At 43.6% G+C, this 26,842-nt stretch overlaps 1 protein-coding gene across 2 annotated transcripts in view; it reads left to right on the top strand.

The window, feature by feature from the left end:
* LOC121537033 (diacylglycerol kinase beta) overlaps positions 1 to 19,073 on the top strand; it is a 160,999-nt gene extending 141,926 nt beyond the window's left edge. For both annotated transcript variants that reach the window (XM_041844776.2, XM_041844775.2), the window contains 4 exons: positions 4,167 to 4,368; positions 16,397 to 16,517; positions 17,389 to 17,449; positions 18,123 to 19,073. In XM_041844776.2, the coding sequence (XP_041700710.1) occupies positions 4,167 to 4,368; positions 16,397 to 16,517; positions 17,389 to 17,449; positions 18,123 to 18,227 (489 nt within the window). In that variant the 3' untranslated portion in view covers positions 18,228 to 19,073. The remainder of the gene's footprint in view (positions 1 to 4,166; positions 4,369 to 16,396; positions 16,518 to 17,388; positions 17,450 to 18,122) is intronic.
* The last annotated feature ends 7,769 nt before the right edge of the window (positions 19,074 to 26,842 follow it).

The raw sequence follows: 26,842 nt of genomic DNA, 5'->3' as shown, positions 1-26,842 counted from the left end.
CCTTTTGCTTCCGTTTAAGATTTATTTTTCAACAGACTCGGCAGAATGAATACACCCCTGATCACATGCAAACACAGTTCACTTACATATCAGCCACATACAGTGAGGGAAGAAAGTATTTGATCCCCTGCTGATTTTGTACATTTGCCCACTGACAAATAAATGATCAGTCTATAATTTTAATACTAGGTTTATTTGAACAGTGAGAGACAGAATAACAACAACAAAATCCAGAAAAACGCATGTCAAAAATGTTATAAATTGATTTGCATTTCAATGAAGGAAATAAGTATTTGACCCCCTCTCAATCAGAAAGATTTCTGGCTCCCAGGTATCTTTTATACAGGTAACGAGCTGAGATTAGGAGCACACTCTTAAAGGGAGTGCTCCTAATCTCAGCTTGTTACCTGTATAAAAGACACCTGTCCACAGAAGCAATCAATCAATCAGATTCCAAACTCTCCACCATGGCCAAGACCAAAGAGCTCTCCAAGGATGTCAGGGACAAGATTGTAGCCCTACACAAGGCTGGAATGGGCTACAAGACCATCGCCAAGCAGCTTGGTGAGAAGGTGACAACAGTTTGTGTGATTATTCGCAAATGGAAGAAACACAAAATAACTGTTAATCTCTCTCGGCCTGGGGCTCCATGCAAGATCTCACCTCGTGGAGTTGCAATGATCATGAGAACGGTGAGGAATCAGCCCAGAACTACACGGGAGGATCTTGTCAATGATCTCAAGGCAGCTGGGACTATAGTCACCAAGAAAACAATTGGTAACACACTATGCCGTGAAGGACTGAAATCCTGCAGCGCCCGCAAGGTCCCCCTGCTCAAGAAAGCACATATACATGCCCGTCTGAAGTTTGCCAATGAACATCTGAATGATTCAGAGGAGAACTGGGTGAAAGTGTTTTTGTCAGATGAGACCAAAATGGAGCTCTTTGGCATCAACTCAACTCGCCGTGTTTGGAGGAGGAGGAATGCTGCCTATGACCCCAAGAACACCATCCCCACCGTCAAACATGGAGGTGGAAACATTATGCTTTGGGGGTGTTTTTCTGCTAAGGGGACAGGACAACTTCACTGCATCAAAGGGACGATGGACGTGGCCATGTACCGTCAAATCTTGGGTGAGAACTTCCTTCCCTCAGCCAGGTCATTGGAAATGGGTCGTGGATGGGTATTCCAGCATGACAATGACCCAAAACACACGGCCAAGGCAACAAAGGAGTGGCTCAAGAAGAAGCACATTAAGGTCCTGGAATGGCCTAGCCAGTCTCCAGACCTTAATCCCATAGAAAATCTGTGGAGGGAGCTGAAGGTTCAAGTTGCCAAACGTCAGCCTCGAAACCTTAATTACTTGGAGAAGATCTGCAAAGAGGAGGGGGACAAAATCCCTCCTTGGATGTGTGAAAACCTGGTGGCCAACTACAAGAAACGTCTGACCACTGTGATTGCCAACAAGGGTTATGCCACCAAGTACTAAGTCATGTTTTGCAGAGGGGTCAAATACTTATTTCCCTCATTAAAATGCAAATCATTTTATAACATTTTTGACATGCATTTTTTCTGGATTATTTTTTCGTTATTCTGTCTCTCACTGTTCAAATAAACCTATCATTAAAATTATAGACTGATCATTTCTTTGTCAGTGGGAAAACGTACAAAATCAGCAGGGGATCAAATACTTTTTTCCCTCACTGTAAAAACAGCATGATCACTTTGCTTGTTGTATATATAATTCCTTCTCGTAACTATCTACTTGCTCTCCTCCTCACCTTTTCCCTTCACTTGTGGACTTAAGTGCACAACACATCAGCTGTCTGTGACCAGGTGAAAAAACCTTTCCAAGCCAAACCTTAATATCATGACCGCTAACCACTACACACAGCCTACATTGTTGTCACATCATAGTCAACTAGAACTACTAGAACTAATGCGTTAGTAAACCCGCTACAATCATGCAGTACAGTGTACAGTCAGAAAGCAGTTACACCGGCGGGCCCCAGTGGCAATAAATTAATGAAAACCAAAATCTTACCTTGACTTGGAAGAGTTCCAGTGTTGGATAGCCATAGCCAGCTAGCTAACATAGCATCCCTCTCTGTTTGAGCCAGATGTTTGAGTAGGCAAAAAAATACAACCAAATATAGCTCTCTCTCTCTCTTGCTTCTCCTTAATTTTGGAAGAAATGAATTTGTTCAAAACTGTCCAACTATTGTCTTTCTCTCTCTTTGAGTCAACTACTCACCACAATTTATGCACTGCAGTGTTAACTAGCTGTGGCTTATGCTTTCAGTACTAGATTAATTATCTGATCTTTTGATTGGGTGGGCAACATGTCAGTTCATGCTGCAAGAGCTCTGATAGGTTGGAGGACATCCTCTGGAAGTTGTCATAATTACTGTGTAAGTCTATGGAAGGGGGTGAGAACCATGAGCCTCCTAGGTTTTGTATTGAAGTCAATGTACCCAGAGGAGGACTATACCATGGTGCTACCCTACAGAGTGCTTCTTAGGCTACTGTAGACCTTCATTGCAAAACAGTGTGTTTAAATCAATAATTTAGTGACGTGAATATATTTAGTATAGTTGTATCTAAAAAGGAGAACTTTTTAAATGTTTCACTATTTTTATTTTTATGAAATTCACTGAGGAGCCTCCGCTATTCTCAGTGTGTAACACACACTCTATTCTCAGTGTGTGACAGACAGACAGACAGACAAACAGACAGTGTGCCAAGCAGTCAAATCCCCGGTGTAATGCCTTTTGAGCAGAGAGCAGAGTGATGGGTGGTGAAATGTGGCGTAGCAGGATTCACCACTGAAGTTATATCGCCCTGCAAGATGTAATTAAACTGGGCTATTAAAAGCTTCACAGAGTAGACTGACAATGAAAGCACTTTCTAGACAGTGTGTGTGTGTGTGTGTGTGTGTGCGTGCGTGCGTACACGTGAGAGTATGTGTGAGTCATATTCTGTGTGTGTTCCTGAAACTATTTTTCATGGGCACTCAAACCTCTGATTTCATAAATATTTCTTTGCTCTGACAGCACTTGTGGGTTGAGGTACATTCCAACATCATTTGCTTTCAAAGAGGGTGGTCGCTGAATATTGTGAATGTGTTTTCTTTTTCTGTTTCTACATTAGCTTATGTGAACACATTTGTTGATAGGGACTTTATGGAAAAGTGCATACTTGGAACGACAATGTCAAAGTAACCAAGTTATTTTGGTACGACCATTTGGATAAACGGAGACAAAAAAACATAATAATAATAATAATAATAATATGCCATTTAGCAGACGCTTTTATCCAAAGCGACTTACAGTCATGCGTGCATACATTTTTGTGTATGGGTGGTCCCGGGGATCGAACCCACTACCTTGGCGTTACAAGCGCCGTGCTCTACTAGCTGAGCTACAGAGGACCACATCCCCTTGATAGTGCAGAATGTGTACATTTTCTAGTTAATCACTAGCTGGGACATCAGAAATTGTTTGGTAGAACGCTGAAAGGCAACATTATGTAATGTATTGATACAAACATGCACTTTGATGCTACTGTAAATATGATTCAATGTATACCATTGCTTCTCTCAATATCCACACATGGATACTGTTATAAACAATATTCTATTATTCTCCATCACAGTGGAAGGCCCCATTTGATTTTCAATCTGTATCACATAGCCATATACTGTATGTGGTTCACATGAAACATACTGTCATTTGACACCATTCATTAGCATAGCTTCAATGAAAACACAAGGACGTAATCTCTATAATTCTTGCCTTGAATGGATGTGTAGAATAGACAAGTACCTTTTGAAGCGGAGCCCTTTTTGACACTGTAGCAGCACTGCGAAGCCTCCTTGAAGATAATGTAGCCTATCTATTAGGGTAGACAGTTCTCTGTCTCAGCCATTGTCTCAAGTATTCGTTCATGATCTCTCTCTCATCTCCCCCTCTGTCTCTTTCTCTCTTTTTATCGCTCTCTTTATCTCTCCCCCTCTCTCCCTCTCTCTTTCTCTCGTTCTCTCTTTATCTCCCTCTCCCCCCTCTCTTTCTATTTATATATTTCTCTCTCTTTCTCTCTCTCCCTCCCTCCCCCCCTCTCTCTCTCTACCCTCCTCCATCACTCCCTCTCTCTCTTTCTCCCTCAGTGTGATGGTATCATCCTGGACCTCAGCAGCACGTCGTTGGAAGGCATCGCCGTCCTTAACATACCCAGCATGCACGGCGGCTCCAACCTGTGGGGCGAGACCAAGAAGAGGAGGAACTACAGCCGCATGAGCAAGAAGGTTCCAGACAGGATGCCCGCCAGTACCGTCACCGATATAAAGGAGCTCAAGTTCTGTGTTCAGGGTGAGTCAACTAACCCCACCCCCCAGCAACACCAGTGTGATGTACCCTTGTCACACTATCGTGATCTTTTCCGTGTCCTTTTCAAAACAGTTCCAGTAACTATGGTGGATGCATAACCAGGCCAGCTCAGTACAGTTCGGTTCAGCTTGGCTCAGTAGTGGGAAAAGGCCTAAGGTGGGAAGTGGGACCAGTTCTGCCCTCTTCAATATACCATTATATAATGATTTCCATTCTTGATTTCGGCCATTAGGATTTAGTGTCATGTGGTTCTATGGGTGTCAAAGGATCCATTGTGTCTGATTGGTCTGCCATTTCTTGACCACATAAGCCTCGGAGTTGTATGCCAAATGCTATGTCATTTCCACACTTAGGGTTGTCTTGTATTCCCTTCCTTCTGCTCCATAGCCCAGGCTTGCCATATGGAACGAGTAAGCCTGCACTTTCTGTTGAAGCTAGTCTGTGAGAGAACACTGGAGGGATCACTTACTAAACAGTCCTAGAGTCGTTTTCTAAGTGTTTCATACTGTCACAATGACACCCACCAGCCAGCGACCAGTAGAATGTCAGTTCTCTGTGGCGTTGCCCGGGTGACGCTGTGGCCCCAAGTGGGTCATGAGCATCTGTCCCAGAGGACATTGGGGACAAGCTGCGCCGAGCCGCCAACACACACACACACACACACATTGGGGATGAGCTGTGCTTGCAGGACCTGGCGCCCAATGGCCAAAGTCAGTGACGAGCAGCTGTTTTCAGATGCCATGAATTAACCTAGAACACTGAACACTGCCTCAGAGTCTGGGTTGCTGGATGCTGCTGGGCTAGCAGATCTGTTTCACTCTGCTGAGATGAGGGAGGGGAGAGGATAGGAGGGTAGGGTAGAGGAGGGGAGGGGAAGCGATGGGAGAGGAGAGGAGAAAAGAAGAGAGGAGGGGAGGGGAGAGGGAAACCTCTTTAACTGCCCCGCTCCCCCTCCCCCTCTCTCTATCTCCCTTTCTTCTGCTGTCCATCTCTCTTTCTCTTGGTGTGATGTTCCAAGTGCCTACAGTCTTCTATGGCCTCGTTATTACTGTCCCAAAACATGCTCTGTGTGTAAGCAGACAGACATAACTAGTGTGTACAGTGATTATGATGATGATGATGGTAGTGAGGATGATGATGATGGTAGTGAGGATGATGATGATGGCAGATTCCTTGCGATGAAAAGGCAGATTCCTTGTCCTCTATTTGTTACATCACTTCCTGTCTGTAACACTCTCGCTCTTCCTCGTCGCTCTCCCTCTCTTTCATCCATCCTCTTTCTCTCTCTTCCTTAACCACCCCGCCTCCGTGCTTCTCGTTCCTGACTGAACTAGTTTGAATCCTGTTTCCATGGAGACCCTCCAGCTCCACTGAACTAGAGTGAGAGGCAGAGAGAGAGAGAGAGAGAGAGAGAGAGAGAGAGAGAGAGAGAGAGAGAGAGAGAGAGAGAGAACAAGGAGGCTTCTGCTAGCTGTGTGACACATATCATTAATCTTTAACTGCCCTCCAGGCAGCCTTCACTGGGCTCTGTTTGCTGCCTTAGCAACAGTTGAGCCTCTATGACCTGCCCTTCAGCACTACTGTACTGTAACATACTGTACGCTCTCACATTGTCACCCTCCCCCCGGCCTCTCACCTGACCACATCAACACCCTCCCTCCCTCCGAGGCCAACGCCCCAACCCCTCTCTCTCTCACTCACACACACGTACAAACACACACACACGTACAAACCCACATGCTCGAGAGATTACTGAGTGAAAACCATGTCACCTCTCAGGCGCATTCATACACACTCGCACACATATACAGAGTGTATACAAATGCATCTCACGCAATGTCACAGTAGCTTTTGTTGTTGTTTTGTGGACTATGGTGTGAAATTGACCAAAGTGTTTTGGTAATAACTTTGGTAATTGATCAATTAACTGTGACATGAAGACATTTCATTCTTTCATTTCAGTCTCAAATAGTTTGTGTTGTGACTTGTGAAGTTCCATAACATCATTGTCTCACGTCAGATAGCCGTCTACACTGATCTGTCTGGTAACTCACAAACACTCATGGGATAGCTAAAAAGAAGTTTGGCTACAATATCCTGTCCTAACATTCAAAAATGTCACCAAGGTGCCATCGTCCACTGAACCCCCTTTCACCCTTAGTCAAAAAAGAGTCAAAAACGATAAACCTGTAGCTAATATTAACATTTTTTTTTCATGAGTAAGTATTCACTACCTAATTCTACATTTAGCTAAGGTGTTTTGTGGTGGTAGAATCAGTATTTATGAAATTTGAAATGTGCACGAAAATTACCTAGCTAAGTCTCTGAACCAGTCTCAAATCAATCCATATGAAACGAAAGGCAGGGATGCTAACAACTCCAGCTCACACACTCAATCTGACGCCATCTGACGTGAGACAATGTCCATAACAATCATTGGTGTTGTCCCATCTGCATTTCTGACTCCTGAACACTGCAACAGCTAGCTGTCATGGCTCCTACTACTAGCCTAATTACAGTCTGGCATTCCTGGCCCTTTTCAGGTCACTGAAAAATCAATATCATCAAATGTCAAGCAATGTTTGTTTGCCTCAGGCACACTGATTAACAGTGCTTTTAAGCTGTCAGGTCATGACTTACCTTTAAAGGATCTGCCTTGCTTGCTATTTGCGCTACGCTCACAGCACTGTGTGTTTATGTCTCTTTGTTTTGCATGAGTGTCTGTGTGCGTTTGTGTGAGTATGTGTATGAGTGTGTGGGGAGTTTTTGCATTTTGAATGTTTTCTAGGCATATGCAATTTAATGGTTATTGTGATTTACTCCGCAGCACTGTGTTTGTGTGTCTTTCTTGTGTGTGTGTATGTGTGTCTTTCTTGTGTGTGTGTATGTGTGTGTGTCTTTGTGTGTGCGTGTGCATGTTTGTGTGTGTCAGTATGTGTATGAGTGTGTGGGTGTGGTGAGTTTTTGCATTTTTAATGTTTTCTAGGCATATGCAATTTAATGGTTATTGTGATTTACTCCGCAGCACTGTGTTTGTGTGTGTGTGTGTGTGTGTGTGTGTGTGTGCGCACAAGTGCGTGTGTGTTTGTGTGTGCATGTGCAAGTGAGGGAATGTTGTGCTTTAGTCTAGCGTTGTCCCACAGAGTTGAACCTTTATTAAATTAACTTCTCGGAAACAGAATGCAGAGAAGGGCGGAGAAGGATGTTTCTTCGAGAGGCAGAGGGAAAGGAGTGTGTGTGTGTGTGTGTGTTTACTTGTTTTCCTACATTATCAGGACCCCAATGTCCTAACATTTCACCTTAATGTCCTGAACAGGTAGGAAAACAATAACTTTAGGAAAAATTTGTTCAAATGCTATTTTAAGCTTAAGGGTTAGGTTTAGGGTTAGGGGTTAAGGAAAATAGGATTTTTAATGCTGGAAAAATTTTACACTCCAAAAGGTCCTGATATTTCACGAAAACACAGGTGTGTGCGTGTTCGTGCGTACGTGTGTGTGTGTGTGTGCGTACATGTGTGTGTACAGCTTATGACTAATTGTTGACAACACTTGTTTACTCTGCAGCAATAAGATCATGCTTTTTTAAGCTCTACAGATAATGCAATCAGTCAGTTTACCACAGAGTGAAAACCCTGCTGGTCTGATTCTCCAGACTGACCTCAAATTTCTGATTCACCTCCTACAACTAGAACGTTCACCCTATGGAAGTGTCACACAACTGGGAATAGGGGATAGCTAGAGTCAAGCCAGCTCGAGTTACAAAGCAAGGAAGGAAAGTGGTGACAGTGTAAAATACTGTCTCAGTCTATAGATTAAGTCTGGGGTTATTTACTGCTGTTGATGGGGAGGAAATGGATAATGGTCAGAGGAGGGGAACACTTGAGAGGAGGTGCAGACATGTCCTTTAGTGACTGGGACAGGGGCAGGAAGCACCCCTGTTAGCTCTCTCTCTCTCTCTCTCCCACTCTCTCACACTCTCTCACACTCTCTGTCTCTCTCTGTCTCTCTCTGTCTCTCTCTGTCTCTCTCTGTCTCTGTGTGTGTTGTAAAGGTGCGCCATTGCAGGTTAAAGCCTGGCCAGGTTCCCACAACCTCTCCCCTGCAGGAGTCATCTCCACCCTCCCTCCCCCTTAACAGTTCCTAGTTTGAGTCACACCATGGTCGTAGTGTGGGCTATTTCAGGGCACTGCCATACAGATTATTGTTGTTGCTCTCACTCTTACACAGCTAAAACAGAAGGGTTTATTTTTCATTTCCCTCCTGTGTTGTTCGCCATGACAGAAATAGATACAACTATAATAAAACTACCCACCCAGAGAGGATTGTGGGAAGAGCTATGGCTTCCTGGCACATACTTTCAACTGTCTACAATTTCTGGTTCAATGACCCAGTCTTTCTTATGGGATAATATGAGCCTTTTCGTAAGTGTCCCTCATATCTGAAGAGTTTGATGGTCAATCAGGTTTTTTCCCATGAGAACTGTGTCATAAAAGATCAGTGTTGTTTATGAATGGCATTAGAACATAGTTTGGAGCATCTTGACAACAGCTAGAGAGTATGTGAATATTATTATTATATTAGATAGCATGTGTTATGTGAACAGAACGTGAATAAATATACAGCATGTGAGAAAGGAAGACGTAGGAAAGGTTAGGTTAGTGGAGGAGAGGAGCTAATAATGGGTATGTGTCAGTCTCCATGGTAGCATTCCTGTATACTGTCAGCAGGCCAAGCTGGCCACACCTGCCCACACACCTTTACCGCCCACGCACCTTTACTTTACCGGAGTAACAGTTTCACGGTGGGGTCTAGTTCCTCTTGACCATCTGTCCTCACTCCGGCCTCCACCGCGGCCACCCTGAGACAATGACAGCCGGACTGAGCCAGGAGCTAGCGGACGGAGGAAGGAAACAACAACACACACTAGTTTATAAATAAATACCAGAGCAAGTATTGGAACACGTACTGTACTAAGGGGCTGCTCTGGTTGTTCTCAGGTTCATCATCTACATACAGTATCATCAAAGCAATTGTACCCAAGTGGTTCATTTTGAAAACGATTGAACTGGTATGGAGAATAGCAGGACTGGTTGCCAAGGACTGCCCACAATCCTCAAACAATCCCATTCAAAAATGTCGTCCTTTGAACTGTTTTGTGAACAGTATGTTTCACTGCATCACATTAGTCTTAACCTAATTGTAGAGCATCTCTATGCTATACCCAGCATGTGTGTGTGTTTGTGTGACTGCCCGTGGCACGGCAAGAGCAAAAGTCATTTGGCCAGCTACCCGCCATCCATCCCACAATGCACTGGGTTTCTGTGTTATGTAAGAGCTCTGTTCTGCTCTATTATTAGTTCTACCTCATTGTGTCGAAGCGCTGCAGTACAGCAGCTCAGATCTGATGAAGCAGGAAACATTGGAGAGGAGAGAAAGAAGTATCATGGTGATGCTGGGTGGGCTTCTCTCTCTCTCTCTCTCGCTCTCTTTCTCTCTCTCTCTCTCTCTCAATTCAATTCAATTCAATTTAAGGGCATTATTGGCATGGGAAACATATGTTAACATTGCCAAAGCAAGTGAAGTAGATAGTAAACAAAAGTGAAATAAACAATTAATATTAACAGTAAACATTACACTCAGAAGTTCCAAAATAATAAAGACATTTCAAATGTCATATCATGTACAGTGGGGAAAAAAAGTATTTAGTCAGCCACCAATTGTGCAAGTTCTCCCACTTAAAAAGATGAGAGATGCCTGTAATTTTCATCATAGGTACACGTCAACTATGACAGACAAATTGAGAAAATAAAATCCAGAAAATCACATTGTAGGATTTGTTATGAATTTATTTGCAAATTATGGTGGAAAATAAGTATTTGGTCACCTACAAACAAGCAAGATTTCTGGCTCTCACAGACCTGTAACTTCTTCTTTAAGAGGCTCCTCTGTCCTCCACTCGTTACCTGTATTAATGGCACCTGTTTGAACTTGTTATCAGTATAAAAGACACCTGTCCACAACCTCAAACAGTCACACTCCAAACTCCACTATGGCCAAGACCAAAGAGCTGTCAAAGGACACCAGAAACAAAATTGTAGACCTGCACCAGGCTGGGAAGACTGAATCTGCAATAGGTAAGCAGCTTGGTTTGAAGAAATCAACTGTGGGAGCAATTATTAGGAAATGGAAGACATACAAGACCACTGATAATCTCCCTCGATCTGGGGCTCCACGCAAGATCTCACCCCGTGGGGGTCAAAATGATCACAAGAACGGTGAGCAAAAATCCCAGAACCACACGGTGGGACCTAGTGAATGACCTGCAGAGAGCTGGGACCAAAGTAACAAAGCCTACCATCAGTAACACACTACGCCTCCAGGGACTCAAATCCTGCTGTGTCCCCCTGCTTAAGCCAGTACATGTCCAGGCCCGTCTGAAGTTTGCTAGAGTGCATTTGGATGATCCAGAAGAGGATTGGGAGAATGTCATATGGTCAGATGAAACCAAAATATAACTTTTTGGTAAAAACTCAACTCGTCGTGTTTGGAGGACAAAGAATGCTGAGTTGCATCCAAAGAACACCATACCTACTGTGAAGCATGGGGGTGGAAACATCATGCTTTGGGGCTGTTTTTCTGCAAAGGGACCAGGACGACTGATCCGTGTAAAGGAAAGAATGAATGGGGCCATGTAATGTGAGATTTTGAGTGAAAACCTCCTTCCATCAGCAAGGGCATTGAAGATGAAACGTGGCTGGGTCTTTCAGCATGACAATGATCCCAAACACACCGCCCGGGCAACGAAGGAGTGGCTTCGTAAGAAGTATTTCAAGGTCCTGGAGTGGCCTAGCCAGTCTCCAGATCTCAACCCCATAGAAAATCTTTGGAGGGAGATGAAAATCCGTGTTGCCCAGCGACAGCCCCAAAACATCACTGCTCTAGAGGAGATCTGCATGGAGGAATGGGCCAAAATACCAGCAACAGTGTGTGAAAACCTTGTGAAGACTTACAGAAAACGTTTGACCTGTGTCATTGCCAACAAAGGGTATACAACAAAGTATTGAGAAACTTTTGTTATTGACCAAATACTTATTTTCCACCATAATTTGCAAATAAATTCATAAAAAATCCTACAATGTGATTTTCTGGAATTTCTTTTCTCATTTTGTCTGTCATAGTTGACGTGTACCTATGATGAAAATTACAGGCCTCTCTCATCTTTTTAAGTGGGAGAACTTGCACAATTGGTGGCTGACTAAATACTTTTTTCCCCACTGTATATATACAGTGTTGTAACAATGTGCAAATAGTTAAAGTACAAATAGGAAAATAAATAAACATAAATATGGGTTGTATTTACAATGGTGTTTGTTCTTCACTGGTTGCCCTTTTCTTGTGGCAACAGGTTACAAATCTTGTTGCTGTGATGGCACACTGTGGTTTTTCACCCAGTAGATAAGGGAGTTTATCAAAATTGGGTTTGTTTTAGAATTCTTTGTGGATCTCTGTAATCTGAGGGAAATATGTGTCTCAAATAAGGTCATACATTTGGCAGGAGGTTAGGAAGTGCAGCTCAGTTTCCACCTCATTTTGTGGGCAGTGTGCACATAGCCTGTCTTCTCTTGAGAGCCAGGTCTGCCTACGGCGGCCTTTCTCAATAGCAAGGCTATGCTCACTGAGTCTGTACATAGTCCAAGCTTTCCTTAAGTTTGGGTCAGTCACAGTGCTCTCTCTCTCTCTCTCTCTCTCTCTCTCTCTCTCTGTCTCTTTGTCTCTCTCTGTCTCTATCTGCCATAAGGATATCAGGTACATACAGTGCATTCGGAAAGTATTCAGACCCCTTGACTTTTTCCACATTTTGTTATGTTACAGCCTTATTCAAAAATGTATTAAATTGTCCCCCCCCCCTCATTAATCTACACACAATACCCCATAATGACAAAGCAAGTTTGTAGAAATATTTGCTAATTTATTAAAAATCAAAAACGGATCGATTACAGGATCAAAATGGCCAGAAACAAATAACTTTCTCTGAAACTCGTCAGTCTATTCTTGTTCCGAGAAATTGCCAAGAAAATGAAGATCTCGTACAATGCTGTGTACTACTCCCTTCACAGAACAGCGCAAACTGGCTCTAACCAGAATAGAAAGAGGAGTGGGAGGCCCCGGTGCACAACTGAGCAAGAGCACAAATATATTAGAGTGTCTAGTTTGAGAAACAGGCGCCTCACAGGTCCTCAACTGGCAGCTTCATTAAATAGTACCCGCAAAACATCAGTCTCAACATCAACAGTGAAGAGGCGACTCTGGGGTGCTGACCTTCTAGGCAGAGTTGCAAAGAAAAAGCCATATCTCAGACTGGCCAATGCTCTAATGTATTTGTCCTCTTGCTGAGTTGTGCACCGGGGCCTCCCACTCCTCTTTCTATTCTGGTTAGAGCCAGTTTGCGCTGTTCTGTGAAGGGAGTAGAGCGGGCTGTCATGTGCCTTTTACTGAGGAGTGGCTTCCGTCTGGCCACTCTACCATAAAGGCCTGATTGGTGGAGTGCTGCAGAGATGGTTGTCCTTCTGGAAGGTTCTCCGATCTCCACAGAGGAACTCTGGAGCTCTGTCAGAGTGACCATCGGGTTCCTGGTCACCTCCCTGACCAAGGCCAGCTCTAGGAAGAGTCTTGGTGGTTCCAAACTTCTTCCATTTAAGAATGATGGAGGCCACTGTGTTCTTGGGGACCTTCAATGCTGCAGAAATGTTTTGGTACCCTTTCCCAGATCTGTGCCTCGATACAATCCTGTCTCGGGGCACTACGGACAATTCCTTCGACTTCATGGCTTGGTTTTTGCTCTGACATGCACTGTCAACTGTGGGACCTTATATAGACAGGTGTGTGCCTTTCCAAATCATGTCCAATCAATTGAATTTACCAATCAAGTCATAGAAACATCTCAAGAATGATCATTGGAAACAGGATGCACCTGAGCTCAATTTCCACTCTCATAGCAATGGGTCTGAATACTTATGTAAATAAGGTATTTCTGTTTCTTATTTTTAATAAATGTGCAAACAATTTTAAAATCCTGTTTTCGCTTCGTCATTATGGGGTATTGTGTGTAGATTGATGAGGATTTTTACAAATGTAATCCATTTTAGAATAAGGCTGTAACGTAACAAAATGTGGAAAAGGTCAAGGGGTCTGAATACTTTCCGAATGCACTGTAGTGAGCTGTGGATATGATGCCCTCATGTCACATGTTTGGTATGAGGAAGTGGTATAGGAATTCTAATTATAGGGATATAGGAATATATAAATGTAATAAACTAAAGTAACATAATACAATATGTAAATATGTATTACATTTGTATAACATTTCTAACATTTTGCTATATATAATTATTAGGCAATTAATATATCCAGCTAATAGATATAGAAAATGTTCTAGTAGGTTGAATATACTGTATGTGTTTATTTTACTCATCTCTGCTCTTATATCATCTCATGTACTAAGAAGAGCTCTGCTGTTTCTGGATAGTCCCTGCAGAGTCCCATCTGTCACGTGAAGCCTGCGTATGTACTAGTGCCTGCATAGTGTCTATAGTGTCACTAGTCCCTCCGCCACTAATCCAGGGCTATTCATGCCCAGTTTGCTCTTAATGGATCTCAATCCTATTATTCTTTCTGGGAAAAACTACTGGGACTGGGACTGAGCCTGAGGTTGCGTCCCAAATGGCACCCTATTCCCTAAATGGTGCATTACTTTTGACCAGACCCCTAGGGCATAGGGTGCCATTTGGGACACAACCTGAGGGTTTAGTTAGGACGCGTCCTTGGTGCTCCGGTCTGGTCCTCTGGGTGGGTTGAAGGACGAGGCATTGGCTGACAAAATAGCCACCACCACTGGGACGCCCTGGGCTAAAATGGTCCCCCGTGGACCAGGGAAACAGGCAGAAGGATGGGGGTGTTTGTATTTAGGATGTGTCCCTCTGCTGAGGATGTATGACCATGTCTGATCAGTCAGTGGGCATCCAGGGCACAGGAGCACAAAATGGCCCCCATAGGCCAGGCAGGCAGGCAGAGGGATGGGGGATGTTTGTATTTAGGACGATCCCCCAGCTCTGACTGATTTAGGATGGTTTCCCCTCTGGTTGATTAAGGACGGTGTGACCATGACTGATGATTGGGAATATATCCGGGGCACAGGGGTAAAGGGGAGTGGCTACAGGGCTATTTGTTCCCATTTTTCCCCATGGCAAGGGTGTTTTGTCCGCTCTTCAAACCAGCAGATCTATTCTCACAGCAATCAGTTATTCTCTGTGAATGTCAAATACTGCTTTCTCAGCCCAAGCATCATTTCAGTTGTGTAGAAAGAATTGAGACCACAATGTATTTAGAATGACTCACTCTGAAAACTAAAGTCGAAGCAGAAGTACATTAGACATCACATTTCGCTGTAGGCTTACACTGTGTGTATGTACTGTACAGTTTCCAGTATATTAATGATACTTTACAGCTTTATTTGCTTTCACCCCATACTTGTGTTTTACCTTTAGTGATTTTGAATGTTTACCCCCATCCCTCATCTGTCATTTGCTGTAAAATGGTCATCTAAAATATTTAAGAGTGCGAGAGACTCACTGATTTACTTATTCCCATATGAACTTTAACAGCATCTAGTGTGAAGCACGAAATGGCTAAATTCTTTAAATGGAACACACATGCACTGTACTTGATGTGGTAGCCCAACGGAATTCAGCACAGCAACTGAATATGTTTAGAGGGACTTTAAGCAGTCAAAATCTAACTTAAAAGAAGCATAAACTCCAAAGAAGTCAAAATCCAAAACTTCACACTGGTGTGTGTATTTTATAGAGATTTTAGAAAGAGAATAAACAAAATATAGATAATTTGTGAGAACAATGACCTCTCACAGACTTTCGTGGATCTTTTCTGGAACTACAAGAAAACCAGTAATCTATTTTGTACATTACTAAGTGTTCACCACCAACGTACAGACAGTTTATCTCACACTAGCTTCAGCTTGCATCAGATCCCTTGCGCAAGCCAAGCCAGCCGTCTCCTCCCTCCCTCTCAAATAAAGCAGCCACGCGACCGTTTCCTGTTTGTTGCATGAAGGCTTAAAGGCAGAACGGGGTCGGGTGACAGCGATGTGAAATTGCCAAGGGCCGTACAGGACGCCTATAGCCCTAGTCAGTCAAAACAAGAATGACTGCACACACACACACACACACAGTCACAGTTCGACTATAACCTAGTCAGTCAAAACAGGCATCCCTGCATGTTAGGGCTTGTATGGGACAGGAGTGAAATTAGGCACAGGACCCTTTGAGATGGTCCGATCAGTGGTGTGTGTGTGTCCCTCTGCGTGTGTATGTCCCTCACTGAGCTGAGGATGGCTCCAGTGATTCACTATCGCAGACAGACAGGCAGGCTCAGCTCTCTTTGTGTGGATGAAATAGGCAGGATGAAATAAAATAGGCTGGATATCTTTAGGTGGTCAGCTGGCACAGCACAGGCCCTGCATTGTTAATCAGCTCAGGAGCACCTGAGACCTGCTCACCCTGACATGGCTGATTAGCCAGGGATATGGTTTAGTTAGACATAGAGAGAGAGTGAGGGAGAAAATGAGAGACACTGTGACACTGGAATTGTAGTGGGTAGAAAGTAGAGGAAGAAAACATTTTGAATAGTTGAAAAATCAATTTCCTGGGTGCTTTATGAAGGCATTCATTACCTTCTTTAGCTATCTAAAGTTTCTGAACCATAAGCATACGATGATGTGTGTTTTCTTAACAAGAGGATGAAAGAAAGGGGCCATAATCAAAATGTTCTAGAAGTACTACAGCCTGTCTTTAGCTGTTCTAGTGCCCTTCTATGGCCCAACTAAAACTCTTCAAAACTCGTTAATGCACTTTACCATTCTCCATTTGCTTTGTTCTTTCTTTGCTCAGAAAGTATTAACTGATCTCTCGCTCTCCCTCTCCCTCTCCCTCCCCCAGACCTGAGTGACCAGTTGCTAGAAGTGGTGGGTCTGGAGGGGGCCATGGAGATGGGGAAGATCTACTCAGGCCTGAAGAGTGCTGGCCGCAGACTGGCCCAATGTGCGAACGTCACCATCAGGTCAGGATCCTTCCTGCTACTATCCCCTCTGTCCCTCCATTAATTAATCCACCCATCCCTCCATCCTTGCTCCATCCCTCCATCCCTCTTCCTCCCCCCACTTCCATCCCGTTGTGTCTCCGTCACCAAAACCAGAGCTGAGTCCCATAGACAGAGTGTCTCCTGCTCCCTTCTCTTCCTCACTTCACACTCTTTCAAACAGAAGGTTCTTCTGAGCCTCTGAATGTGTCCAGTAAAGCAGACCATTGACCTGCTGACTCATTCATTACACCCACAGAGAGGCTGGCAATCATGGCCTGACAGATGAGCTTTCTCACACGTCTGAAGGCACTCAGGCCGCTTTTGGATATGCCAACCAACAAATCTGTTTTAGAAAAGTGGAATTAGTTCACATGTTTTTGTTGCTCTAGCAGTTCCCGCTCCATTAAACATTCACAGTAAGCTCAGTTAAAGTACAGTTTATAGCGGACTTAGTCAAAGGTTTCCCCTCACCTGTTTCAGCATACCTTAATATTTTCCAAAACCAGAATTAAAATAACATTCATCAGTCATTCTCCCATACTTAGTTTCCCTAGCTGGTGAGGCATGCATGAAAGGCTTAAACTATCTTTGTGTGTGTGTGTGTGTGTGTGTGTGTGTGTGTGTATTGGGTCTGTGAGTTAGTTTAAAGAGTGGGGGCCTGTCTGGGAAAAGGACTCGTGGGAACAAAGACAGCAGTGTTTGACTCTGGTCCTGGGATGGGAGGGACAGTGTGAATGAGAATGCCTCAGAGGTTCATGTGATCTGACTCTGACCCCCTATCTCTCTACTCTACCCCCCACTCCTCTCTCTCTCGCTCTCACTCTCTCTTTCTCTCCCTATCTATTCACAGGACATCCCGGCTACTGCCCATGCAGATCGATGGGGAGCCTTGGATGCAGCCCCCATGCACGGTGAGAGAGACTCACCACACACCCACCCTATCCCCACGCTACACCTCCACCTTCCTCCCTTCCTGCTCCCTATGCTTTTCCATCTCCTTCTCTCCTCCCTCCATCACTCCCCCCACCTTCACTATGACAGCTGTGTTAATTGAAACAGTGTTTTGTCATACCGGACCACTGACTGGTTATGTCATTAAAGGAGGAGGAAATGCTAGCTGGAATCCATTCACACATCACATAGCAACAGCACAATGCCCTCTGCTATATATAGAACAATTCAGTGTTAATAGTGTTAAGAAAAAAAGTGTGTCACCCTAAACCTCAGCGCCTCATCCTCTTTTATGCAGTTGAACCTGCAGAGATGTCAGGCTGAGCTGAGGCACAGTGTTTAGTGTTCTGTACTTTGTTGGTTCTTTGGATTTCAAGGTCAGAAAAAGTGAATCTTCTATCTGCGGGGTAGAATGAAAAGCTGGCTATTTCTTTAACGTGAAATTATGGTTAAAATAACATTGTGTATCTTATATGTCAAGGATTTAGAAGTAGAAAAGAAGGACTAGACTTCTGGACACTTCCTAGTTAAATGTTCTCTTGTCCCTCCCTTCTACAGATGAAGGCACATTGATTTCTGAAGCAAACTTCCATTGCTGAATATCGTTTCATCTTGTCCCTCCTCCCCTTACAGATCAAGATCACACATAAGAACCAGGTTCCCATGCTACTGGGCCCTCCTCAGAAGACCCCCTTCTTCTTCTTCAAGAGACGCAACAGAAGTCGGGACTATGAGTGAGGAGGACACTTCAAACTCCCCCCTCTTCACAAACACACACACCGACCCCTCGGGACACCTCAATAGGTCCCACAGACCAAGTCATTGCCCCTTGGACCTACAGTACCACTTCAGAATTAACTGACTTCCTCTCAGTGTAATGACCACTTCCTGTGTATCCATGTTCTAGCTTCTAGAACTTCCTGTGAACTCTGACCCTGCCACTGGCCCACTAGCTCAGTTAACCCCTGCTTCAGACACAGCTTCAGCCCCAGACCCACCAGTACTGCCACACTGCCTTGGCAAAACAAAGTGCCAGCAGCATATAGTTCATCTAGGATTCTGCCATGGTCCTCAAATGGAGGGATAGAGAGATGGAGTGATAAGGAAACACATAAAGAGAGAAGCAGCAGAAGGGGAAATGGGAAGAGAAGAGTAGAAGAGAAGAAAGAGCGCAAAAGAGAGAGAGAGCAAGGGATGGGATTATTGAGATACAGCAGATGAAAGTAGGATGGTTGTGTTGTGTGTGTGTGTAAGTTATCCTCTCTCTTTGAGGAGCCCGTTGAATAATGGATCAGAGCTTGTAGAGTATTCACTCCAGTGTCTCTCCACGGCACAGAACACTGCACTGCCTGAGAGATGAAACGGAAAGAGATCATCTATTATTGACTGCTTCGTTTACGCTTGAAAGTGGCAGCAGGGCAAAACACACAGTAACAATGGCCTGGGAAGCATGGGAAACTCAAACTAACATGCAGGGATTTTTGCCCCCAAGCATATTTGCTCACAACAAACATAATAATAATAATATGCCATTTAGCAAACGCTTTTATCCAAAGCGACTTACAGTCATGCGTGCATACATTTTTTGTGTATGGGTGGTCCCGGGGATCGAATCCACTACCTTGGCGTTACAAGCACCGTGCTCTACCAGCTGAGCTACAGAGGACCACATCTTTAGCCTAGTTTTAGCCATCTTTAGCCTAGTTTTGTAGAATATCAATAGCTGATCTGGTGTCAGGTCAAACAGATGCCAAGGACTGGAGGTTTGTCTGTTTATCTTCATGTGGGTTACTCACATACTGTAGACTGGTCACCATCTTAGTAAGTATATAAAACCCCTCTGAAACTCAGTCATTAGGCCCTCAACTTAGCCTGGCTTTATTGTTCTCCTCCAAATGGCAAGGCCATTGGTCCGAGCCAGACCAGTAGATCAGTGGAACAGAGCCCAGTGTACAGGGGAGACCAAAAGAGGTTGGAGAGAGACGTGGACCTTACTTATATGTATCACTGTAGCGACATGAGATGAGAGAAGAGTCCCATGTCCCCTTCAGAATTGCCCAGTAGGATCAGCTATAGGTTGAAGAAAGAAACCCAGAGTAGGGAAGACCAAAGGAGTTTGGGGTGAGGAGTGGACTTGCTATATATCACTGTAGAGAATGTGAGATGAGTCCATTGCCCCAATCAGAAGGACCGCTATAAGAGTTCAGTGTAGAGGGAGAGGAGACTGAAGGAGGTTGGGTAGGTCCTTACTGTAATGTTCCATGTATCACTGCAGAGATAAGAGAAGTCCTGATCAGAAGTGTCCACTAGGACAGCTTTAGGTTGAATAAGCAGTAGTGCCTACTGTCTAGTAGGACATCTATAGGTTGAATCAACCAGCCTCATCCAGCTACAGATGTCCCAGAAGACTTTTAGAGATTGAAATGGATTCAGCTAGCTAGTGCTGGTATATAACAGCCTGCATGTCCTGATTGCCCCAGGCCTCAGGGGTCTGATTTACCATAGCGTGGACAGGAACTAAATTTAACCTGCTATTTCGGGAGGATCTATCCTGTGAAACACTATTCCTAATTACAGTGTGAAAACATCAGCTCGCAATGTGAAGTGTCCAAGAGTGCAAAACCAGGAGGCCAGGGATGAGGGCTCGCTGGCTGTAAAATGGTGGGTGTTATTCGAATCATGTTTGTTGCCGGATGGTACCATTGAGGCAACAGGAATATATGTTATCAATTGAAATGGGCTTAACTGAAAATCACACAGTCAAACCAAATGGCAAAAGCTGAACAGGCAAGACACCTGTGTGGCAGAATGTGGTATCCATTTCATACTACCCGTTTGAAAATAGTACTGTCCCATCAATAGTGGCCAACTATATATGTGCAGATACAGTATTTGTATATTCTGGAAGTAGGGGTAGTGCACATACACATGAATGTGTTTTTAATAAAATATTATTAGTGTAGAGCTTTGAGGCATCCCACTGGGCACACACTGATTGAATCAACGTTGTTTCCATGTCATTTCAATTAAATTACGTTGAACCAACGTGGAATAGACATTGAACCAACGTGGAATAGACGTTGAATTGACATCTGTGCCCAGTAGGATAGTATAGAAGAGTACATACAGATCAGTGTTCTTCAGTGGGTCACTTGAATGACTGTCTGGAGCTGGTTCACAACACATCCCCTTTGGCGCCCGAGCACCCTCGTACCCTAGGATGTAGGGGTTAGGGTGCAGGGCCCAGGGGGGTGAGTGTTTGTCCCAAATGGCACCCTATTCCCTTTGGACCCTGATCAAAAGTAGTGCACTGGGTAGTGAATAGGGTGCCATTAGGACTCACCCTGAGCACCACTCACGGGGCGAGGCTTTGATGTCTTCGCCCCTAGTTCCCTTTAAAACCACACTGAGCCGAGACTCTCGTGTCCAGGCCCCACTAAAACAGAGACAAATGTCCAATGACCATTGAGTAGAGGTAAAACAGTGGCTTAGTCCCAAGGCACCCTAATCCTAATATAGTGTACTACTTTTGACCAAAACTCTACCAAAGGTAGTGCACTATATTGGGAATAGGGTGCCATTTGGGACTTAGCCTTTATCTCTATGGACCACAGGGTCTGTCTGACCCTGCAACACCTCTAACCAGTACATATGGCTAACATTTCAATGACCACATCACCTCTACAATCATAACATAGCATCATTGGTCGACGGTCATTGGACACATTTTTTGTGTGTAGTCCATACGGAGCCTGGATCGAGGTGACTCAGTGAAAAGTGTGCATGTTTACAGTTTACTTTTCATTTATGGGAAAGGATGATTTTAAATTTAAACAGTTATAATTATGTGTAAATAGATATTTGTTTATATATTTTATCTCATGTTACACCACCGCATGCCTGCTGAAGACAGAAAGAAATGTCTGTCTGCTTGAGGAGAGACCATGCTGATTGTTGCAACCCCCTCCCTCAAGCTAGGACCTGTCCTGCTGTCGGGTCATATTAGCTATTCAACACCCACAACCAATCCTTTGCTTAAAAACCCTTGACCTTGTGTATTTACTTTTGTCTTTCCCTGTTGGTAGCTATCATAGCATGTTGATACTTCTGTGCTAGAACAGGACAGTGATGGCTTGTCTTGGTCAAATAGAGAGAGACTTTCCAGGAGAAATGTACACCATTGCCAAGCGACCATTTTGTGATTCATCATCAGGAGATGGAAGAGAGACGCCGACACAACATCACAACAATCCTCAATGTTTGTGTCATTCACCAGTTACCATCTCCAATCCGGACATCAGAAATGATCAATAGCCTTAACTAACAAACAAACAAAAAGAGTGGCTCTCTCGTGCTTTCTCTGCCAGGACACAACAACAGCACACTTGCAATACAAGCCACTGACTTAGAAGGAGTAAAGAAAATTATAGAAACAAGTAAAAGAATGATGATGATTAACTCCTCTGTCTCTGTGTTGCAATAACTCAATGCCATCACCAACCACCCGCCTGGTCTGTACCATCACTGCCTATGGTGGTGGTCCACTTCCACTTCCACCTACACCCACTTCTAAGAGGATTTGGTTTAGCCCAGGTTGTCAACGACGTCTGTAGAATGTGGCCTCTGTCCATCATAAAAGAAAGTAGGAGGACCGGTGTGAGGCCATCCATTATCTTGTTGACAGACAGTGTCCCTTTGCAGGTCCTGGTCAAAAGTAGTGTACTATATAGGGAATAGGGTGCCGTTTGGGACGACACCAGTAAGTCGTCCACCGTGTTGCAGCATGGATTTCTATGTACTGCACCGCATCCACTGTTATAAACATAGCCATAGTGTGTGGCTGTGGCTGCTGTCTTTGTTGATGTACATGAGGATCATGATGTGATGTGACTTGTTGAAACCACACTGCCTCTGAGGTAACCTAACGTAGTAGGTGTAAAAGAAACGCCTGAAACTAGATCCCGTACATACTGGTCTTGACGAGAAGAAAATGCTGTCAGGGGAGGTTCTCTTCTGCACTGTTCAACCAATCCAGTAAATGTGGAGGAGGAGTTAAGAGTGTCGCCTTGTTAATGTCCAAAAGTGGAAGTCGCGTCACAGGCTCTCTTTTCATTTCCCCTGAAAACTGGAACATCCAGTTGTTGGGGACTTGGCAGAGGCTACCTCTGAGGTGACCTAGAGGGGGGAGTTTGAGTGGTGGTTAAAGGGTGTTGTTTGTGGTATATCAAATAAACCAATTATGATGATAATATACACAGTCTATTACAATTAGGATTGTATAGTTAATTAATCACTATAACATATCTACACTCTTCCACTGAATTGAGACAACCAGGCACAAAAAAGGCTCGCATATCCACTCAAGCATACCATTTAGAATATGGCCAATACGTTGCTGCATTTTAAGTAGTATTTCAGTTTGGATTATTGGAATGGAGCCTAAGACAGTCTTCGTCACCATCCTCCCCATGTGTAACTATTGTCCTCTTGTCTCCACTGTCCCTCCTGCCTCCGACCTTGTTTTATTTCCACCTTCAGAGACTCACAGAGGCAGTGAGGTTTATCGTACTGTCACTGTCGTTGGTGCAATCCTATTCTTAGGCATGGGCAGATTAACTAACAGTATTGAGTGACACTAGTGGCCGGGACAAATGCAGTAGAGCCATGCATACAGTCCATTTCATTCCTGAGTGTGATGTTCTACATGTATCTATAAACCCATAGGCCTGTTGTGTTTACCATAGAAATATAATTAATAGAACGGGCTTGGAACATTTGACAATAGTAATTTGACTGCTAAATTCATGGGTACACTCAAAATGGCTGCCAGTCCACCCATTATTGCATCATTGACTTGAATGGGGCGGCCCGTTCTACTTATTCTAGTTCTGTGGTGTTTACCCCCTCAGGGTCAGTATGGTATGTAGCTATCCATATGCCTGTAGCGCCCGACGAGGGTCAAGGGCAGACAGTGACAGTAGCCCCCCCACCCACTCCCTCTCCGGACTGTGATTGGACAAAAAGAGGACTGTGAATCAATATTCTCATCTTCTGCCCTAGCTGCGTCTACTATCTGTCTTTCACCCTCGCCGGTATGTTTGTTAGCTGTATGTTGGCATCATCCATTTTCATGGACAAAAGATTTATCAAATAAACAGAGGTTGAATATGCTATGCACTCTGTTGGGTTTTGTTTTGGTGATATGGTCCAATGAGATGTTTGTTCTATTCTCTACAACATTTCCACACACACACACACTTGTACACAGCTGGCTCTGTCTTCTACTTAAATTGATTGGATTTAAATGTAATCAGACATCGTAGAGCTTTTATGTTGATGATAAGGACCACTTAGTGTGACAGGAGGAACGCTAATGTTTCAACACAGGGCACTCATCATGACATGATCACAGAGACAAATATTCTGTATCCTTATTGTGAACAGAGGTGCACAAAGCAATGCAAAACTGTTATAACTTGCTTCTGTTTTAGACTGTTGTGAAGCAGAGATACTGCTAAAATTACTGTATCTATATTGAAATATCTATATTGAATCAGTGAAATGCACACTAACGAACAGACCCATATCACTGTCAAACAGAGTGAAGAGACAATGGGAGCATTCAACATTTAAAGGTGAGTCGAGATTGACTGATCTACAAATCACCTTGCATCATAAATAAATACTCAATATTATTTGTATAGCAGTCAGTCAGTCACAATTTACCCATGATACATCACGGTTTTGATGCGCTCGAACACGGCCAATGACTAATGTGATTGAATAACCAAACAGCAGAAGACCCATATCCCCCACCACACCCATGACACACTGCTCCTTCACCCACCCCCTCTAGCCATGCTCCTTTCCCTCTCAAGACCTCGGGCCCATTCACATACACAGGTTGTTCTTGTCCCAGCCCACCATTAAATGCAGCTTTGTTTTTCCTATGACTGAGGTGATTGTTTCAAACTTTGATGATTTTAAAGCAAAGAAGCCTAGAGCCAAAGATACCCAAACTTACCAAAATGTTTACTTCCCCTTACAGCCTTCGAAGGAGTTATGAAGCCTAAATGTGTATTCTTAACCTCTTAAGTAACCCAATAATGTGCCCTCACATTCATTTAATATCTAAAATACAGGCATTTGCACTGACAACCCCAAACTACCCAATAAATCAAACATTAAGAATGCTGGGCTATTTGGAGTGCTGAGTTGAGCGCTTTTTCTTTTTTTCAAGGCCTTCTAACTGTCAGGAGTGTATGCATTAACATATGGAGAGCCCTCTCCTCTCTCCGGTGTGTAATTGTTTAATTACTCTTCTCCAGCAGAGACACAGAGACAGGCGTTTGAGCAGAAAGTGAGAGCGAGGAGAGAAGCGCTCTTTCTGGCTTAGTCCCAAATGGTGCCCTATTCCTTATATATGGGCCCTGGTTAAAAGTAGTGCACTACATAGGGAATAGAGTGCCATTTGAAATGCATACTCTAATTATACAACTGTAAGCCCAAAAGAGACAGAGGAGCCTTTGGCTGGGAGTCTTCTCTTCGCCACACCAAGCTGAGATAATAAGGCACCCTATTCCCTTTAGGGCACTATAGGTCTCTGGGTCATGGGCCCTGGTCAAAGGTAGTGCACTATATAGCAAATAGGGTGCCATTTGGGACACAAACTTTGTGAAGCTATTAATAGCAAGGCAAGACAAGTCACATCTCGTCTGGTGTCGCGGAAAGCATCAGTTGACCTCAGCACTGATTTTTCTAGTTTTTTTATTATCTTGGAAATAGTACATTGACAGTCAGACATTCCCTTTGGTATAACTGCCATGAAGACAATCAATGATTAAGATGTGAGAGTGATCCACTTATTTAGTACTACAGTAACATTATCCAGCTGTGAGGGGACCTAGTTATGGAGAGCTCTAGTGAAAGGATGTCAAGGAAGTTTTGTATCTATCGAGTTCCTTTAGTATTTTCTTAGGATCCCCATTAGCTCCTGCTACTGCGGCCACTACTCTTCCTGGGGTTCACACAAAACATCAAACATGACATAATACAGAATATTAATAGACAATAACAACTTTAAAATAATAATACACACTTTCATACACTTACACAAAAGATCAATAGATAATAACAGTTCAGGACAGAGCTACCTGAATTTTAAATCAGAATTCACACTTTCAGTTATGCTGAGTTTATGTGAAGGCTTCAATCTGGTCACCAACATTATTTTTGCAGCAGTCAGTCCGGACAACCATACTCATTTCTGGACATCACACAGGGTAGCCTACACGTGGCTCCCCTCTGGGTTTATATAAGATTATAACATTAAATCTACAGTAATAAGAGTACTTCTGTAATTTACATTGTAGCCTAGTCAATTGGTAAGGTTTTATAAGATTGATTGAAGATAAAAGGAATGAATTGAATCCTGGGTGGTTTTGTGGTTGATTATGTTTTCAGTACAATCTGGAGCATAGGCCTGATTTATGTTAGCTAGATTAAGGTTATAGGCTTATTTCAAGTAGCATGCACAACTTAAACATAAGTAGCATTTGAATAACATGGACTTGCTGACATTTGAAAAACATGAACTTACTGACATTTGAAAAACATTGACTTGCTTTTAGGAACAAACATGCAAACTGAGAATGGGGAAAGCCACAATAAAAACTTCCACTTCGAATGAACTGCACATGCCTTTTTCCAACCACTGAAAGTTTTGTTCACATTGCCAGTTGCTGACATGAAAGCTGCCATGAGACAATGGGTCACACGATCAAATGTTTCAATGTATGTCCTGACATGGAATGCCGCTGCGGAGCATGTTCTGCAGTGCGTAATGTGCCATATTGCCTAAGTTCATCCCGCAAGATGCACAGGCCTCTCTCCCTTCTTAATTTTATAAAGGCTTGACAGAACATTGTCGTTGAATTTGATATTCTAATATCGACAAAGATACTTCTCCCCATGATCTGTTTATTAATTAATGTATTTTCTTATGTGAAGGCACAGATCGAGCAGGATAGCAGCTGTGCATAAACTGCGCCACGTTCGATCATTTTAATATTACCTGGTTTAAACTATCAATTTGTGGAGATCCTTTTTCAAAATGACTATCTGTCATTGGCAAAAACAAACACACAAACACTTTGTTGAAGGGAAACCGCCACCATCGGTTTGCATATTTCCACTGTCCATTACCAGTTTATTATATAGCTGTCCCTCAGCGGTGATGACTCAAAAAATAGTGAATGAAACCCAGCCATTCACAAATATAGGACGGACCTGCGCTACGATTGGTCCTCCAGCACTTCATGCATAATTAAAGTGTTTAAGATGTCCATTGGTTA

This window comes from Coregonus clupeaformis, chromosome 23 (genome assembly GCF_020615455.1).
Source record: "Coregonus clupeaformis isolate EN_2021a chromosome 23, ASM2061545v1, whole genome shotgun sequence".
NCBI lineage: Eukaryota > Metazoa > Chordata > Actinopteri > Salmoniformes > Salmonidae > Coregonus > Coregonus clupeaformis.
Note: the sequence above shows the minus strand (reverse complement) of the source record. Positions and strands in the feature narration are given on the sequence as shown.